General features: G+C 35.2%; 1 protein-coding gene across 2 annotated transcripts in view; it reads right to left on the reverse strand.

Annotated features, from left to right (window-relative positions):
* LOC126867667 (protein GDAP2 homolog) overlaps nucleotides 1–19671 on the reverse strand; it is a 67312-nt gene that overhangs the window by 19229 nt on the left and 28412 nt on the right. The window contains exons 1-7 of one of the 2 annotated variants that reach the window (XM_050622463.1): nucleotides 9741–9902; nucleotides 9492–9680; nucleotides 9277–9419; nucleotides 9073–9205; nucleotides 8857–8966; nucleotides 8551–8790; nucleotides 8309–8477 (exon numbers count right to left, since the gene is read on the reverse strand). In XM_050622463.1, coding sequence (XP_050478420.1) covers nucleotides 8309–8477; nucleotides 8551–8790; nucleotides 8857–8966; nucleotides 9073–9205; nucleotides 9277–9419; nucleotides 9492–9676 — 980 coding nt within the window. In that variant the 5' untranslated portion in view covers nucleotides 9677–9680; nucleotides 9741–9902. Of the gene's footprint in view, nucleotides 1–8308; nucleotides 8478–8550; nucleotides 8791–8856; nucleotides 8967–9072; nucleotides 9206–9276; nucleotides 9420–9491; nucleotides 9681–9740; nucleotides 9903–19671 lie in introns of those variants that run through there. The other variant, XM_050622462.1, reaches the window with a different exon arrangement.

Genomic DNA, 19671 nt, shown 5'->3' on the forward strand with positions numbered 1-19671 from the left:
TATCATGGAAGATTGCACGTATTTATGCAAATTTATATAAAAAATTGTGGCTGTCAGACGCTCGCGACATTTTTAATGTGTTTTATTAAATTTTGCCTACCGGATACAAAACGAGTTTGATTGGTTAATCTCAATATACTTTAGATTTATGCAAATTCATATTTTCATGAATATAATTAAAGAAATACAATGCAAATAAAAATTTGTTTTTTTAAATATTACAACAAATGTTCCATAAATGCATGAACATTTATAATCTATCTATCAATCATTCATTATAAAAATTATAGATTCATAAATAAATAAAGGAAAACAAGTTACGATTCGATAAGAGAACGTCTCATTGAAAGAATCGAATTACGAAATGGTTCACGGTCCAATTAAACATTTTTCACGGTTATTGGGTCATCGTGGGCGATCATGATTGTACGTTGATCATTCAAGATTCCGGCTCTATTGTTATTCTCTCAACGGTCGATACGATTTTCCTCCCATGATCGTGGATTACGTCCATGAAAGGCTTACGATGCGTAAATATACTAACAATAAGCTCGCGTCATCCTAAGCTCCCCGTCTCCAAGTTGAAACCGTCGAAGAAACCCATGCGTACACAAAAAATACAATAAAATAAAAGCAAATCAAAGTATAGTACTAGTATCATTATTAAATAGTTGAAGTATAATATTTTTCTTCGAGTAGCAAAACCTGTAAAAGCTACGCTACTTATGGAGAAATCAGTTTGTTGGAGCATTACCAAAAGCAACGAAGGGCGCAAAACAAAACTGGGCGTTGGACCAAAAATAATGTTCCCGCGTATTGGAAAACGATTAAAGCTCGGCTCGGAAATCCTCGTTATATACGTGAAAGCTCCAGCGTTTTCCACCCCCTCTGTCACCCTTTTCGCAACCAGTCGCAACATCGGCAAATGTCCAACAGCGAAATTCTCCAAATTAAACGAAGCTGAGCGCACGAACGTCTCTCGCGACGTCAAAGATCAACGCGTCAGATGCGGTACATTTACGTAACACGGAAACACAGGACTCGACGGGGAGGGCGGGTTACGACGGATTACCAATGAAAATCGGTATATAACGAAAAAAGCAATCTTCCAATACGCACCGGTCCTCGTCTTCGATCACGTCCACCATGTCAATCATGACCATTCTGACAATGTGCACACTCTGTTATCGAAAATGTATCTGCCTCGTGTATCTCGAGCAGACACTCTTCCTCCAACTGCAAAATGGAATCTTCACAAGTTCTACCAGTAAAACTATAATTCTCTTCGCCACTGATGAAAGTTTATATTTCTACTTCGCTCTATATATCATTAAAAGAGAGAGAGTCTTGATAGTGTCATCGGTCCAGATGCTAACTTGCAGACGATTTTTACTCTATTTTGTCCCGACTTTAACCTACTCCCGACTCGTAAATTTATACTTGATTGCCGATACGAGGTCTCGAGAGTTGAATCGACGAAAGAAAGTTTTGTTTTTCACGAGGACGAAAGTTGGTAAAATTCGCGGATGTGTGGACAAGGTTGATACGAACGCACGTCTGAATTTGTCGATGAACACGACAAGCCTCCGCGACGAGTCGCAACGCACTGAGCTGCCTGAACGAGGAAGACGGGACTATGAGGCGAGAAACGACGTCGGGACGCCGCGTCTTCGTTGGCTTTGTGAGCGCGCGCCTTCGCTGGCTGCGTCACGGCGCCTGCTCAGCTTAGACTATTGCGTGTTCGATGAGTAAAAAGCCGGCAGAATAGGGGCGCGATTCACGGCTCTGTTATTACGCTCGATTCGCGAGGCGTTGACTAATTACTTGGATGTTATTATTATAACTATTAATTTCTTTTCAACCTTTATCGCTTCGATCGTCAACGATGTTGACAAACGTAAGCGTTCTACTTCAGCTAACATTGACAAGGATTAAGAATGACGAGGGTCAACTTCAAATAAAATGTAATAAAGATAAGTAGACAATTTTTAAACAAATTTCAGAATTCATGTTCTTCCGTTAGTGGCATACGTTCGTGATAACTTAATTAATTATATTATACCTTTAAGCAATTTTCATTTTACGACAAAAATGATATTTTTAAGGATGTTTGTAAAGATTCTACGTTTATCGAAATCTTTCTCTACAAAATTCTGATTCGAAATTTAATGATGAAGTTGAAGGTATCTGTCTAATAATATAGTGGAATAACATGATTTAGAGTAAAGAATTATTTGCTCTGAGTAACAAGGTGAAAAATAATTACGACATTTAAAAACAAAGTTTTCTACGAATATGAGTCGAACTTCTATAAATAATATTTTATGCTGTAATTTTAACTTCGTTTCTCAGAAATTCAGCCAAATTCTCGATAAATAAATTTCATACGATTTTCCACTTGGAGAACGATTTTTCCGTTACTGCGGATCAATTGAAAACACCTGCATTTAACATTACAGATACTATTAATTATACAGACAGCACATACGTTAATTCTAAGTGCAGAATTCCCTGAATCAATGACACTGTAATGCATGACACGCACGTGTCACTGGAATATGCGAAATTGGGAGCGTTCCCAAACAGAAAGCTGTCACTTTTCATCTAGCCCTATTGATTGATTACGCGAATAACGTTTGGCTAACGTAGCAGGATCGATGCGTTATATTTTCCATTACCTAACGGGAATTTTTAGACGTGGGTTCACGTAGGAATGCGTAGTGCACGCGTTTTGTACAAGAGTATTTATAGCTGCTTCTATTTTCCAATCCGATTCTTATGTCTGATTCTTGCGCGTTGACTAATTCCGACTATGTCAGCCAATGACCATAAAAGTACAGATCTAATACGGTTTTTAATTGCGATAAATTGTTTGGAAATTGTTTCAGTATGTTTCGAAATTCTAGGATTATCTTGCGTGACTTCGTTAACTACTAATATCGATAAATTGACAAATTCTATTGCAGAAACAATTTTTATAATTTCACTTTTTAACATCAAGTGAGATAAATATACTTATCCAAAATAAAATAGCTTGTAATTTGTAAGATAGACACACAGGATTTTACTTATTTTATCATCACTGTCCTTGTCGAAATATTAGCAGCGAAGGTCTCCGGCTAATGTTTGGTTTGCATAATACACATACAAATGCTACTTGTAAAGAACATTCTAATTCGAAATACAACTGTGATAATATTAATTCTGATAATGATACAGCACAAATTAAACGTAGAAAAATTACTATTATAAGCGTTAATATCAAGTCATTTAGAGATGTTACTTGAACAATTTGACAGAATTACGATGATACATTCTGCTTTCCCCCCTGTAAATTCGTGCAATTGTCAGAAGTTTGGGATTCGAGTTGAATATTTTCTTTCGCAATTGGTTAATTCTATGGCGGGTATTGTTGTATTGATGGTTCGACGCGAAATTGCGTTACGCTTTCACATTTCTGGGTCGATTGGTTTTAATCGAATAAAACGCGGCGTTCGTTTGGTGGAAACCAGCTGCTGCTGCTGCTACTGTTCGATCGTTACCCTCGATTATCGTCTCAGACAGTGCGATTGAAACTGTCAAGATACAAAGCGAAAGATTAAAATCAATGTCTCCTTAACGTTCCGTTATTCCACGTTATTCTAAACCCCTTTGCCATGAGTATACGTCCCAACGATTTCTAATAGCCGATTTCTTCCACGTGATTTTCGATTAAAAGTATTGTGGCCGTTTCTCAACGAACCGACGAGAAATACCGAGTATTCCAACAATTATGGTACAATCGAAAAGAGAGCGATTCTGTGTGAAGAAATAAGTGAAGAAAATAAAATACAATATTATGATATGAGGTTTTGAATATATTTTGCCTATGCGAGCACTTAATCTCATTAAAGTTCCCGTATTTATATATACATTGTATGTCCGAATCTTATCCTGGTTTAAACAAACAAAGAAATTTTTAACGTTTTAAGAAAAATCATAGTAGCATTGGAATAACAATTCTCTTATATTTTTCTTAAAATTAAAAATTTTTTTGTCGATAGAAAAAAAGAATTGTGTTAAATCTGATCCTGTGTCATGGTCGAACGAATCGTCGATAGATTATAAACACTCATACTTGAAGGTAAAACACATAATTGGAAAATTAAATCGGATAATTCTCTTAATCAGATAAGGCGATAAATCAAGCTTAGAGTACAATCATCGCTGTTATACTATGTTTGTTAAATACATTGCTTTAATCTATGTAGTAAAACGCAAAAGGAAAAGATATCGTGTCCTTTTCCTTACTAAGAAAAACGAATATTTGCACATTCATGGTTTTGTCACAAGGGAATGATATGTCGTTTACAAATAACGTTGATATCTTATTTATCAGTCTTTGTATGGTACTATCTATCTCTGTATACTCACAATGAGTTTGCAAATGAAAATAAGGTATAATTTCTAAGATTCATTTTACTAATGCAGAAATTGTTCAAAATACATGATGTTGCATACAACGACTCTCCTTGAATTAAATCATTATACACGGTTCTCAATTGTTTCACATTGTTTATGTTTTATGTATTATTTATCTTCATTTTTTCTAACATCAAAATAATCTTCACTATCAATTGCCAAAGGAAAATATTCAGAATCTTCTTTTTTTCTTTACTTATCTTTTCTTGTAGGATCATCCTCTTTCGACATTCATTTTTATAATGATTGCACACCTTGTATATACGATTCGTCCTCCATTCATTCTCATTGTAATTATTTCAACACCATGCTTTTAACGAAATGAAAATAGAACGTCGTTCGATTTTCCGGTATGCGTCGTTGCTTTAAAGCTCTCTGAAGGCTACAGGAAGATTCATCGTAGATATACACGCTACGCGATAAATCGAGCCTTTCCTCGAACTGGAAAACAGAAAGCAAACGATTTTCGAGGTTCCTGCGGAAGTCGGAAACATAATTTTGCCAATATCTCGCCATTATCTTGGATTATAACAAACATTGTTAGTGTTCCTGAAATACTTCGTTATCCATGTCTGTGCTATTATTAATTTTGTTTCACAAATTCCTGCTGTCACATAAAAATTGATTACGAGTTTCAGTGAACATAATGAGAATATATAAAAAAATCAGGTACGATTTATGTCCAATGATCGTAATTCATAAAAGAGATAATTTTCACAATTCGTGATCTATTATGAGATATAGAATAACTATAGTTATACATTTAAAAAATGTACAATTATCTACGAATTTTATTGAACATAGCGAAACCGTAGAAAAAAATAAATATCGGAAAGAAACAACTACTTTTTACGATAGATTTCTCATTTAGGTTGGAACAAATGAGTTTGTAGCTTCATAGAAAAGATAATGATCACGACGACTCGGGACGATTTCTCAATCGATTGTGTTCACGATTTCGCGACCGTGGCCTCGATTAAAATGGATCCAAGGTGCTCCATCAACGAAATGACCGATTCGAGACACTCCCTCGTCGAGAACGTGCTTTTAAGACACACCTTGAATTAGCACAGAAGGTAGTAAAAAATCGACGTTTCCCGGAATTTACATTTACTTAATCTGAAAACCAAGAAATTGGATGTTCACGTGGTGGAACGTAGAAAGTACTGAACGTTTCTGTCTATTCGATATACACGGTAATAAAGGAACGCTTGAATTGTTAATGGTGTGGCAATGTTGCTGTAAGTGGGGCAATTTTCAATCGCAAAATACATACACGGAAGATCGTCGTTAATGGAGCCAGATGTTTCAATGTTTACGGCGTCGTTAAAATCACGCAAAATAAAATACGTACATCCGGCATGAGAGGCGTGTGAACATTTTGAAAAACATGAGATACTTCTGAGTGACCAAGGACATGAAGATAATTTATACTATTATTTAGCATTTGTTCATCTTGCAAGAAGTTGACAAAGAAACCGATGCTACCGATCTTGTAAGAAATTTATACAAAAAATTAGCATTGTCGATCTTACAAAGAATTAACACAACAAAGAATTAATACAAGATTTATTATAGCAAGGTTTATTTTATACGAAAGTTTGTAACGTTGTTATAAATTTTCATCTTCTTTTATTAAAATGAAAAATTAAATTTTCAACATCGAAAGATGAACAACAATGGTGCAGGATCTGCAAGGTTCACATCTTCCACTTGTATATCTTCTAAAGTTGCCTAAATAAAGATCATGCTTGCTGCGATTAATTTATTTTCATCAATATTGCAAGGTATTAAATTAAATGGAAAATTTGAAATTTTTAAGTGATTTTCATAGAGCGATTTTAATAATGCGCGCTAGTGAAACTGTGTTATTGTAGTGAAGTACCCTTAACCCTTTCACTAAAAGGGTCATATATACCTGCAAGTATCGAATAATAATTTCCTAACACAAATACAGCACGTGTATTCATTTTTTATAACGTAGACTTATATCTCTTTCCCTTTATGTGCACTATACTATGATTGACATACTTAAATCTTCACGCTTGTAATTTTTCCATGTTATTTAAAGACACTTCTAACTCAGGGTATTTTTAGAATTTTGAAATTATTGAATTATGTCTAACATTATTATGTCTAAAAATATTTTTTTTCTACAAACTGAAGTTTAACATTTTGATTTTACACCTGGAAGGTCATGTTATTAAGAATAACACCAACTCAAGAGAGGGCGCGATGTCTTTGACTACTATTACGAAGACTACTACAAAATCTTTGTAGCAATATAGCAGATTTTAGGAAACTGTATATCTGAAATTACTTAAGAAGACTGTGTATACATATTTGAATGATTGCTCAAGTCATCGATCCTACAAGAGTAATAGCAAAAGGACAACACATTCTATATCAATGATGTAATCTACCATTATTAAGGAAAATTGCAGAAAATTGGAGTTAAATTATCGAAATATATTTTTGTCAAGGTGCAAAATTGCAGATTGACAACCTGGTTCTACCGTTAGTGCAAGATACGATAAAACAGCGTCAGGATTCTTCAGTGAATCTCAAACTTATCCCGTTTGATGAATCATCATGATTGGACACATGATTTATCGTGATGGCGTGAATACAAAGACATTATAATCGTGTAATAAAGTGGCGACTATGGGCAACGAACTTTCGTGGAAAATGGGATGAACTGTATTTTTCAAATGGTTTAGTTATCGAATATTCTTATACCTGACTTTGCTATTTCTAGTAAACGAGTTTGTAGACATGGAAAGGTTACGAGGCCGTTTCCATCGATGATATTATTGATAGCAGCTGCCTATATAAAGATAGACAATTTTTCCTTCGTAATGAGTAGAGAAGAATTCCATTGACCGACAGGAAATCGATATTTACATTTCGATCAATATGGATATTAAATACCATATAATAAATAATACGGTGTGAGATCGCTTAAGAGAAGACAGAAATATCAATCTATAGAATTACGAATATAATTGTAAATATTATATTGTAATAAAACAATATTATGTAATGAATAGAATAATTAATTGAACGAATAACAAATTGTTCAAATTGTAGGAATATTTTAGTGGAATTATATAATCATGTGAAGTTAAAAAACCCGGAGAAAATATCAAATATGAATATACCAACGTAGTGCGTGTTACTACGTAAATAGTACCGGTATTAAAATATTGATTTTCTTTTAACAAATACACATTTATTCATTGAATGAAACATTCGTGTAACAAAGATTGGTATTAAAGAAACCTGCATTTAGTAAGTGAGAAAGTATGTTTTTTGAAGTATCTTATCAATACATCAGTAGATAAAAAATTTAATCGTAAGTAAAATGTAGAAACAGAAACTGTGCAATTCCATTTCCTTCCTTATCGACTCACGATGCATATACAAATTATGAAATATTGATAAGTAAGGATTTTTTTACTGAGATGATGCATGGATCACATACGTATTGGCATGCAAGATAGCAGCTTGTTACTAAATAGTTAAAATAGCATTATGACACGCAAAACCGATGTTGATTTTGTATAGAATTACATTCGTAACATTGCATGAATAGAATACTATGTTTATTAGCATCCTGGCAAAAATAAGTGGAAAACACTTCTCTAAATGAACAAACAACATATTGCAATATTGCAACAGTGCACTATTAAAGTTGACTATTTCGCAATACTTTGATATTCTATACTTAAACATTTTACAATACCAAACGCACTGATACAGAATTTCGTCAAATTTACCATATTAAAGTGATAGAGTAAACAAAACGAGAAACATTGATCAAAAGATATTTTTCAAACAATCATACCTTTCTTTTTGTTGCATTTGCTTCAGCATGATATCCGCAAGTGGATCAGCTGGTGGCCTTTCCCCGAGGAGTCTTTGTCTATCTAAATCACCCTGCATTTGTGCAAACGCGTGTTCACCGATGTTAACGGATGTTTCTAATTGCGCAGATAGTTCTATACTTTCATCGCCTATAATGAACAGAAGATTTCAATAAATAACTGCACTAATATACACATTTTTAATATCGATTTATATTATTACCGTGTAAAGCATGTTGAGGATTGTCGATGATTCTAATTTGTCGATCAGGAAGTAAAGGTTCACCATCCATCCCACCTATATCGTTTGGTAACTGCCAACACGCATTATCTTGCTCTGCTAAATTTCTTGGGAAATAAAGAGGAAGAAGAACTTCGTATATTCCAAGATCACACGGTTCCAACACAAATATAATACATGTTACAGAATCACCATATTGCTCCAGAAATCTCCTTATTGTTCCTATTACAATGGATTTATATTCATTAAACTTAGAAATTTATATTAATTTACATAATTCATACTTACTAAGTGCAATATGTGCTCCCGCATCAGGAGGATAATTTCTTCGTACAGTATTAATTACTGGTAGCGCAATCGTGCGTAAACCAAGCTCTCGTGCCTTTTGTAAAACATTTCTACAAGAAAAGTTAATTATTTTATTTTATGCTATTAACTAGTAACTATTTTATGCTATTTATTTATATATCATAAATACATTTGCTTTAGATGGATAAAATATACCTATAGCAGCAGTGCAACGTATTTTGAGCTGCTGTTTGGTACTTCACGTTGTATACTGGTCCTACAGTATGAATAATAAAACGTGCAGGTAACCCATGGGCTTGTGTTACTCTTACCTCACCTGTTTTGCATTCTGTAAACATAGTCATTCATATTGTATGCTTACAAGCAATCTAATTATTTTTTACTTTACAAACTATGTACCTTTGATTTCATTAAATATTTCCATCTTAAGCGCCGAACCAGCCCGAGCAAATATTCTTTGGCACATAGGGCTGTTATCATCCATTGTTTCATTGGTAGAATTCACCACTGCATCTACTTGTAACACAGAAATATCTCCAGCCCTGAAATACAATATTGTTTATAATCTTTCAGAAACAAATTAAATTTATTCTTCATACTGATTACAACTTTACCATAGTGCAAGTTTGTTGTTAAGTGCTGGTTGACAAGGAAAAGGACTGATAGTATGATGCGTAGGTTCTCCAATGGAACTGGAGTAATCAGTAAATCGGTGCTGGACAGGGAAGTCGGACCATTTTTTCAATGCGCCCGTCTCCACCATATCTGGGGCAAGACCCAAGGGTTCCATGAGCCTCATTCAGCTGAAACAAACAAATTTATCATTAAAATCAACGAATCGCCTCCATTGATCTTAGTCTAACCTCATTCTTCTGTCAACTAAAGCTAAAAATAATCCGATGTAAATTCCTCATGTGTTGTCCAAGACATTTACAAATCCCTCCATCTCCTATTCTACCATTCTTCCACATCATTCATTCACGAATATCGAATTCTCTTTGTTATACTCTTCAGCAAAATGTCACGCTGACGACTAAAGAGCATGCGCAGTATGGCGCTCGAGTTGACGCGAAATTTAAATCGCATCGAACGCCACGTGTTCTATCGTTCAATGAAATAAGACACAAAATAAGATACCGACACACATCGGGGGAAATAACAAAATTAGATCACACGGGGAAATTGTATAGATATATACGCAGGAATACAATATAGGAGAAGACTTTATCGAATTTAATAGGGTCATAAAACGCTATAGGGAAGCAAGGTCGGGAAAGTTACCCCAAGCCGAAGATGAAATAGTTGCTGACGCGCGGACCATCTCCGATATCGTGGAAACCTAAAAATAAACAGTGCTATCGATGAAAATCTGGGGCACACCCCGGGCTAACGGGAGCAGCGGGCGTCCAAGGACGTAACCCCGATCGGGAGTTTCGAAAAACAACTTAATTCGTGGAGGACCCGTGTCGTCCTGTGCGCATGCAATCACGTGCTGCGCGTTAAAGTCCGTCTGTGTGAGATCTCCCTCCACGGAAACGATGAAACGTGCGTCCGTGTTGGACACAGAATGTAGGCTTCCCTAATGGCAAGGAGACAGAGGCTGGCGCCGTCTGTCCTGCTGCGGAACTTATATCCCGACAACCCCATAAAGAACAGGATCATCGACCTCTTTGCGTTACTAGGTCCCTGCTATCCTTTTTAACCGTTTCACAACCATGGACGAGATATTTCACGACACAATATTGTTTGTACGATACCACGGGCGACATAGTAGAAGTTATTAAACCTCTACTAAACAGAACAAAACAGAACATACCAAACAAGATTTTACAATAAATGTCGATACATCAGAGATAAACACTAACAATACAATACAATACAAGAACAATAATCCTAAAAATTTCAATTACAACGTCGTGTAATTACATATATGTACCTTTTAGTTATTAATTTATGGTGGAATTCCTGTTTGCTTTTAAGATAATTAAATAGAAAAATTACAAAGGTACTATTTCAGACTAAAACAGAAGAAGATGATATACGTGTAATTAGATTGGAAAGAGTTTAAAACTATTAAACTGTGACAATTATTTACTTTCATTCGAAACATTTTTATCACATTAGTATCAGTGATCTAGTCTGGGTTATATACTAGATCTTAATCATAGCCCTTGACAAATATAATTGTATTTTGTAAAATTATAGTGCCTTTTTCTTATTTTATAAATCAACTATCTCTCCACCCATTGTAAATGTCAGAAACGAATATTTCTAATAGCAAGCAAAAACTTATTCCATTTATTTTATCATTTAACGACTAATTTATTCAACCATCTCAGATGGCTCCAAACGCTAGAGATGAGCAAAAGTGAGAATTACGTTGATTAACCTAATCTATTATATTCTCAAAAATTTCAATTTAAAGAAAAAATTAGTTAATAAAATATTTACTGTACAATTAGAACGGAACCTTTGAATTCTAATATTTTTGAAGAAAGCACAGAGGGAAAGAGAAAGTAACTTTTTATAAGAGACAAACAGTTTCTAGCGTACATCAATGTAGTTCGTTTTCTAGGTATAACATATTGCTAAATGTTGGAAACAGGGAGGATCTGAAATGCGTATTCAGAATGCGTCATTCGCGAAGATCCACTTCCCATCGATCGGACCCTACTCTTCTTCCATCAAATTCCTGAAAACTCCTCTCTATCGCGCAAGAAACTCTAGATATTATTTGCATAAAACCATTTGTCAATTTGTTTTAGAGAAACTATCAATGAAAATGGAGACGGTGTAGGAAGAGGAAAATGGAACTATGAAAACGTGACATTCCATCCATAATTTTTGCTAGTTCGTGTCAACAGAGACGCGAGAAACCGCAAATCGTTGGCCGGTAGAAAATTCTTATCAGTGGAACATTCGAGTGTAGCTGAAGTAACATTGCACAATGGAATAAATTAGCATTTTTATGGCAGCGCCGTGTACGAACAGTTAAAACCTTGACGAATGTAGAGCAAGATGCTTCATCGATCGTATAAATGAATTCTGATGTTTACCCTGCAAAGTTCTTGGTACGAGTGCGCGCGTTAAGAACACATCCGGTATAATCGATTTTAAAGGGAAACATTGTCTGCCAAGATCGAACTAAAGCTACGTGGGGGGTCATGGCCACGTATTCTAGATATTCGTCGGCGATAACGTGCAATTTCAATATTTCTTCTCATAAGAAAATTAACCTATGTAATTCTACGTTGAACTTCATTGAATATTCTTTTTCATCAATGTTGATACGATCATTGAATTTTTGATTTCTAATATTGTTCTTGTTTCGATTAACAATAAGAGCTAATAATATGTGAAGAAAAGCTCTAGCATAAAATTAAAACTTTTTAATCGCCTAGAAGATATGAAAATATATCCAAATTATAAAGTTTCTACGACTATAGCGTTGAACACGTACCAGTTGAGAACAATCACAAGAAACATAAGAAATTGTGCTGATAAAAAAAAAATCTTCTTTTTAATAAATACCGACGTTTATCCCAGTAGTTTCGTTACTTTATTACTCCCATTATTGTTTCACGATCGCCGGTTGCACTTACCAAGAGCGAGAACTTTGAAACGCATACGGCCCCGAAATAGCACCTGTATAATAGACGAGTGTTGTGACGTTCTATTTTGTCTAAAGTTTTTAATTAAATTTAATCTCGCTGGGGCGAGCGAAAGGTTAATCACGTCAACGTGCAGCATCTTTAATTAAATCAAACTATCAAACATGCTGTGCACGTATCGTACATACATTGGATCTCAAAACCTAAGTCGGTTCGCAGATACAAGAAATTCTATTGCAATTCGAAAATAGTTGGAAACAATTTTCAGAATGATAGAAACGCAGAGGTGCGGTAGTGACGCTTTTGAAAGATCACTTCAACCTCGACTTACCACGAAAGGGTTAATGTTTCAATCTATTCCAAGCACAAAGGCAAACGCCGACGAGCTAATCGGCCGTAAAGGGCCCTCCACTTTTACCACCATCATCCTTGAACATGCATTCGAAATCGAGCCTCATACTCCACCTCCAAAGAACTCTTTCCACCTTATCTCCCGTCCTTATTCCCAACAAACTTCCAGCCCATCAATCATTCAAAGGAAACTTCCAAGATAAGTGAAGAGAAAGGAAGAGACAGCTCGAGATTTCATTTGCTTTCCAGTCGTATATACTACATGCAACTGTCGCGAAGTTTTCGTATGCTTCAATTTCTTTTTTCCACAATTTCCAGCTCGATATCGAGCGATCGAACTTTGAAATGTGTCGTGTGCTCGGCTGTCTAAAAGAGTTCCCGTTTCTCCGAGGGAAAACTTCCTTTTGTCCCTTCTTTCCCCTCGGGGACCACTAGTTCTACGGTTTCGACTATCCTGGAGAGAAGATAAAGATATCTTCTGCTATGACCTAGATTAAACGATTACCAATAAAGGCCTTTTTCCTTTTCTACCTTTCAAAAGCTCACCTATGACGTTTCGTATGATCTTTATTGCCCCCTTATAATTGCAATTTCACGATGCAAGTGGTTGTTAGTAGCTTGCGTGACTGTGCTTTTTACGGTTAAGCTCGATACGTTTGCTGCTGCTTAACGCCGCCGGAAATCTCGATTCTGTGATATTTGGCTTAAGTCGAGATCTTGTCACGTTTCTTCCTTAATCTTCGTGATTACGATAATCTGTGTATCTCGTTAATTGTCTTCTTATCGATATTTAATTGGAGATTAATCGTCGTTAAAGAAGATCTAATTTTTATTTCATTATTATAACCTATGCTGTCCGGTAAAAAATCTTCAGAAATAAATATTCAGCGTTTGTAGTATATTTTGAATTGTAAGAAACTTTAAGAAACAAAAATTTTGTGTTCCAAGATTTTCAATTGTTAAAAATCTTGGCAAACAAGTACGCATCTTCAGATAAGATAATTATATTGGATTAACCTTTATAACGTAGTGATCTAGAAATAGAACCGCCAACTAATCTGAGATTTATTAACATGTGTGGCAATAGGTCTCCACATAAAGGTTAATCTGTATATCTATAATAATCTTTCTATTTTATTAACGATCATCTTATAAATCACTGAGTTTAATATACATTTCACTCAATCGCGACAAATCTAATCTATGAACATTTGTTGGAAATAAGTTACGGTTAGTCGTGTGTTTAATTAGAGTAAGATATCGTGTCAGATTGGAAATAACATAGATTTCCTGCGTCCACGCAAGACAAGCACTGAACAAGTTGTTCTTCGATTTAATAATTTTATTTTCCCGGGGTGAGTTTCCATTGCACGTGAAACGGGGTAAAACGAATCCACTGTTTCGAATAATTCCGGAAAAATTAATTAACCTCGAAGCTAGATTTTCCTCTCGGTCTTAACTGCATCAGCTCAAACGAGTTACTGGAAATTGCCACTACTCAACGAGGCACCCAGGACAGTATACCTGTCGAAGAATCGATCGGAAACAATAAACAAAAATTGAGTTCGAAGAACACTCAAACCATACTTTCCACCTCAAATACTCTCGATTTTCTCCATTCTATAATTGTGTTCATTTTAAGCGAACTACTCTACAGAATCTATTAAAAAAAATTCTCTTCTGAAGCACGGTTTGATTTAGTTTTTCAAGTATCGATCGAATAATTTGCCTAATTAATGAATTCAATCATCGCGCGAATTGCGACGCAATTCATTTTTTCAAAAACATGGGTCTTTTCATATTAAATTTATTAGAATAACTAAATCACAATTTCTCATAGAAATTTTATTCCTTTTTTTTTTTTTTTTTTTTTTGTAAAATGTATGAGACACTTTTTCTTCGTTTTCATCTCTTTGATGCAAGTTTTATACTTTAATCATCGGTACAGGACGCGTCTATCGTGCAGGCAAATATTGTTAGATACTTTACTAAATATACAGTATATTCCGGAGAAGTTTGTTTAAATTTCATTACAATATTATATAAAAGTAAACGAAGAAATTAATCTTTAAACAAATACACGAATAAGACAGTAATCTCATTAAAAGTTCCTAGGAATACTGAGAAATGTAATTTGAAACTGTAAAATCCGGTAGAAAATATTATAAACAAACGTTCCTTTCTGATAAAAATACTTGCATCAAAGAATCTCGACTATGCAAGGATCGGCCTGATTAAATTCATCGGATTAACGCTATCCAACTCATTGAAAGCAAGTTTTCATTTCCTCAAAATCCAAATACGAGCGCGATCGAATTTAATTAAATTTAACGAACTGATACCATTAATACCGTGGCTTTTATCTATTTCTCGATTAGGTACGTCTGCCTCGAACGAACTCTGCGTTGTATCAATCCCTCGCTCTATTTTGCTAAAACGTGGTTTTCTTCGATCGAAAATATGGAAAAATAAATTCAACCGGACGAATTAACGTTCGAAGTTGTGCTGACTGTTCCCGTGCCGCTGGGCTATCACGATTACGCTGGGTCGTAATTGGCCCTGTTTCCCAGCGAGTCAAAAGGGAAACCAACCACGAAAGCCACCCCAAGGCTCGAACGAGAGTGTGTACGACTTTCATTCGCCGCGTGTCGCCAGGGCCGTGCTTTCAGACGAGCTTTGTTTCCCATCCGCCGTCGCCCGCCCGGAGACCCACAGCCGCCTTTCTATTAAACAACAAACGACCTAACACACACGGCTCACCGGTCAATCGATGTTCCACATTCGAAGCAAGGTGAACATTTGCGAGCTACTTCGTGTCTCGCTTCTCTCCCCGCGGGGCTTCTCGTTCAAAATGCCTCGCCAACCAGAGAGGAAACCGAATGCATCCCTCCAGCAGCCCCAGGCCAAACAGACTGATCATTCTGCGTCAGAATATATCGATGCCATTCTTGCAAAGGAATTTTGGTAGTTAGTGCCGAAATAGAAAGAATTTTTCGAAATTATTGAGATGGTAAAAGTTTGAATGGCGGTGATAATAAGGTTCAATGGTAACTTAAATGTCTAAGGTAAGAAATGGTGATGTTTAAGTTTGCCTTAAGTTGAATAAATAAAACTGTATCTATTGAAATAATGATTGAAGTTCGATGTTAATTCGAGCATTCAAGGTATGTAGAGCACGGTGAAGTTTAGATTAAAAGGTTAAGCTTGATACGAGAATTATACTGATCAAAATCGAACGCTACGTTGTAATTCAGCTATTTATCAACGCTGGTGTTAGTCATAGTCACTTAAATAAAATTACTTTTAGTAAAATAAGGCTTTAAAAGTAGGCCTCCAATAGCAATTTTGCCAGAAAGTGTTTAACCTCGGAACCTAGAGACTATTAAATAAATTGTAAAACATGAAAGATTCTTTGACTTTGTAAAAAGTGTTCTACGATATAATTTTATATGCTAGAAACGTGAAGTGTCATATTTTCTCTGCTTAAAGAATTTATTAATTGTGGTATCGTGCGCCAAAATTTAATCGCACCTCTAAATCAGCAAGCGAATAAACATGAGCATCGAAACGCCGGGATAACGAGAAATCGCGAATGCATGTTTATCCCAATTCCATCCGGCACGATATGCATACTCGTTCCCATTAATATTCCCCGATGAACGTGCGCTCAACAAATCTGCCCGTGCCTCCACCTATACAGATTTACATACGTAAACACGCGGTTTTCATCGTCGAAACAAATTCCTTGAATAACATAATTGCTCCTGGCTATATGCCTAAGCACGTAAATGTTTTATTCCTACGAAGAATCATAATCTTTTGATTTTTTATTATTCTTTGGTTTTACGCTATTTGCTTTCTCACTACGTGACTATGATTGTGCATGAAGGTGTAGATGAAATCATTTATTCATGATGCTAAAGAGAATTTTTATTCAAATATTTTATTCGGGATAATACACGTTAGACATCAAAATTGCGAATCGTTGGAAAAATTATAAGACAAATATTTTTTAACTCTGATTTTTCGAATTTATATATCTCACGTTTTATATTTTCCTCAAATTAAAAAAAGAGAACTATTTAATATTTTGAAAGATATCATTTGACTAGAAATAGCCCAAAAAAGCGGTGTTTGAAAGGTAATTTGCTAAATCAACTGATTGGAGAGTCGATAAAAGGAATTACAAAGAATGCCTTGACTAAATAATTTATGCTGCTGAATATCATTGGAGATGTCGTCAACTATTAATAAACCACGTCGACTAACGATAGTACGAAGAATCCAAAGAATAACGAATGTATCATTAATAACCCATAATGAAATACGTAGATAACGAAAACACTGATGTTCCCTATTAAACCGTGTGTATCTCCTTTACAATTAATCCAATTTAACTACAATACTAACACAAAGAATTTCAAATAACACAGATAGATAGATTAAAAATTCCTGTTACTTATAATCACGAAACAATTTACCATCACTGTGGCGAGTCATTGAAGTCGTTCGAGGTAATTCATTATGACGAGGTATAAAAATACCCACGAGCTCGATAAACGTTAGATAAAGAAAAAGAATAATAGACTCATGGGTAATTTCCACAATTAGAGTACAATGAATTACGTATAAGGAATATTTTTTCTACATATTTTCACAATTTTATAGATTCACATATTTTCGATATTTTGCCCTGGGAGCCGCGATGCATCGAAATATATATCACCATAACGTTTAATCCTTGCAATATTATACTATGTTTGCCCACTTTTCCTCTGACGATGTTATCAACGCCAATAACGCTGTTATTTATTTGTTAGTGCATAAAATCTATTTTATTTCAAATTCATGCTGAAAAATTTATTAAAACAAATTTATTAATTTAATAAAACATGGGTCACCGATGACTATCGTAGCATTCGACGTGTTAACGACTTAACAAAACGAAGAAAGAATAGCACGATCGAATGCGTAGTCGTAACAGGCTACGATTAAACGTGACAGCACGGTGACCCATTGGTTACTCGCGAAGGGGGTGATGGAATGTGTTAACCGTGGCAGACGAATGCACCGAAGAAGCCTTTTCGATATTACGCCGTTCTGTAACGCGGGGCTTCCAAACAAATCCTTTATGACCGCCTGTTCCCGCCGATGAAGCTGAAAACAGCTGGCTCGGAAAAAAAATATCAAGGGAAAAGAGGATCTCCAGATTCCGCTCCACTCGACCCATTAATTGCGTTATGGAGAATTGGCTGAAGTAATATCGCCAAGTTCTCTAGTTGATCCAATGGATCGAGGAAAGTGTATATCGAAATATGAAATTTAACAGGCCTGTTTCTACATAAAGTATGCAGTTTGTTGTGTCTTTGAAAGAAACAATGGATTTTTCCAAGTATCGTTGTATAGTGTATTGTTGTATTGGCATGAATAGTTATATTATCAGAATTAATTTACTGAGATGGTTGTTGTGGACTGTGAAATTTATAATGCAGATCGTAATTACATAAGGTAATTAACCCCTTGAGATATACATTGTCGATAAGTATTCGTGAATGTATGAAATTCTCTCATGAATAATAAAACTTAAGGCTCAACGGTTGCATATATTATTCTTCTCGGAGAAGTGAGAAATAATTATTCTTTCCTGATCTTCATTAATTTGTTCCTTGAGAAGTTAAGTAATCAAGTGAATCTAAAATACAATGATTACGAAAAATATTTGAACATACTCTTATTTTTCAGTGAACCGTCTTTTCGTCCGGTTCTACGTTTTTTGACCTAATTAAACTTCCACAAGCTCTCCAAGTTCTCAATTAATTAATTAATATATAAATACTGTAACCAGTAAAATGGTGTACAGGTACTTTTTGCAGCCGTTGTATAGCGAATATTTAATAAACAAGATAGAAATATATGTATTAAAAAGCGTATACGTGTACGTTAAACAGGTGGAAGAGGCTAGCCATAAATATAATTATTAATTTCAGTCTAAAGTTACTTCGAAAAAGTTTCACATATAAAATTCATAATTTTCAAGAAATTTTCCGCTATATTGGAAGTGAGGATCCCGTTACTGGACAATCCTTGATTAACAAAAAGATTATAAGATCTTAGTATCCCTAGTTGTTTGCTCTAATTTCGAATCGATACGAATTTTAATGCTGACGTATTTTAATCTTGCTTTTCATTTCTAATGAATCAACATTCGCGTGCTAATGAATATTAATCTTTTCCCAATGTACCTAGATCTGTTAACACCTTTATATTCTTTTTAATCCAATTGAACTTTCGACGGGAGAAGCGATTTTGAAGAAGCGCGCCAACGGGAATCGTAAATTCCCGTTACGATTCGAATAATCGACGCCACGAATCGATCGATCCCCTATTTCGATTAAGATAATAGGGGTGGTTGACTGAATATAACGCTGATATTAACAGGTTAATATATATTTTTAACAATCCAACAACTTCAAGATGTGATACATTGGTGCGTATATGGAATGCTAAACTACGAATGAATACGGCCTGAGACTCGTTTCGTGTTGGCGACTGTGATGATGTATCTTCTGTCGATTGACTGTCTTCGACTTGGCGATTCTGCTGACTTGACTTCTGACTCCTTCTGTTCCACGAACTGTATTTTAACTGTTACTGATGAGCTTTGACTGTTACTCGAATGTTACTGTTTGTGACAAGTCTAGAGATCAAGTATAGAGATGAAGTCTAGAGCACAAGTGACTGCTCTGTAGTTGTGAGAACAAATGAAACTCGTTTTTGTGTGATTACGGAGGAAAGCTCGGAGTGACTGTCTTTGTTGTATAAAGAAAGCGGT

The sequence above is a fragment of the Bombus huntii genome, chromosome 7 (assembly GCF_024542735.1).
Source record: "Bombus huntii isolate Logan2020A chromosome 7, iyBomHunt1.1, whole genome shotgun sequence".
Lineage (NCBI taxonomy): Eukaryota > Metazoa > Arthropoda > Insecta > Hymenoptera > Apidae > Bombus > Bombus huntii.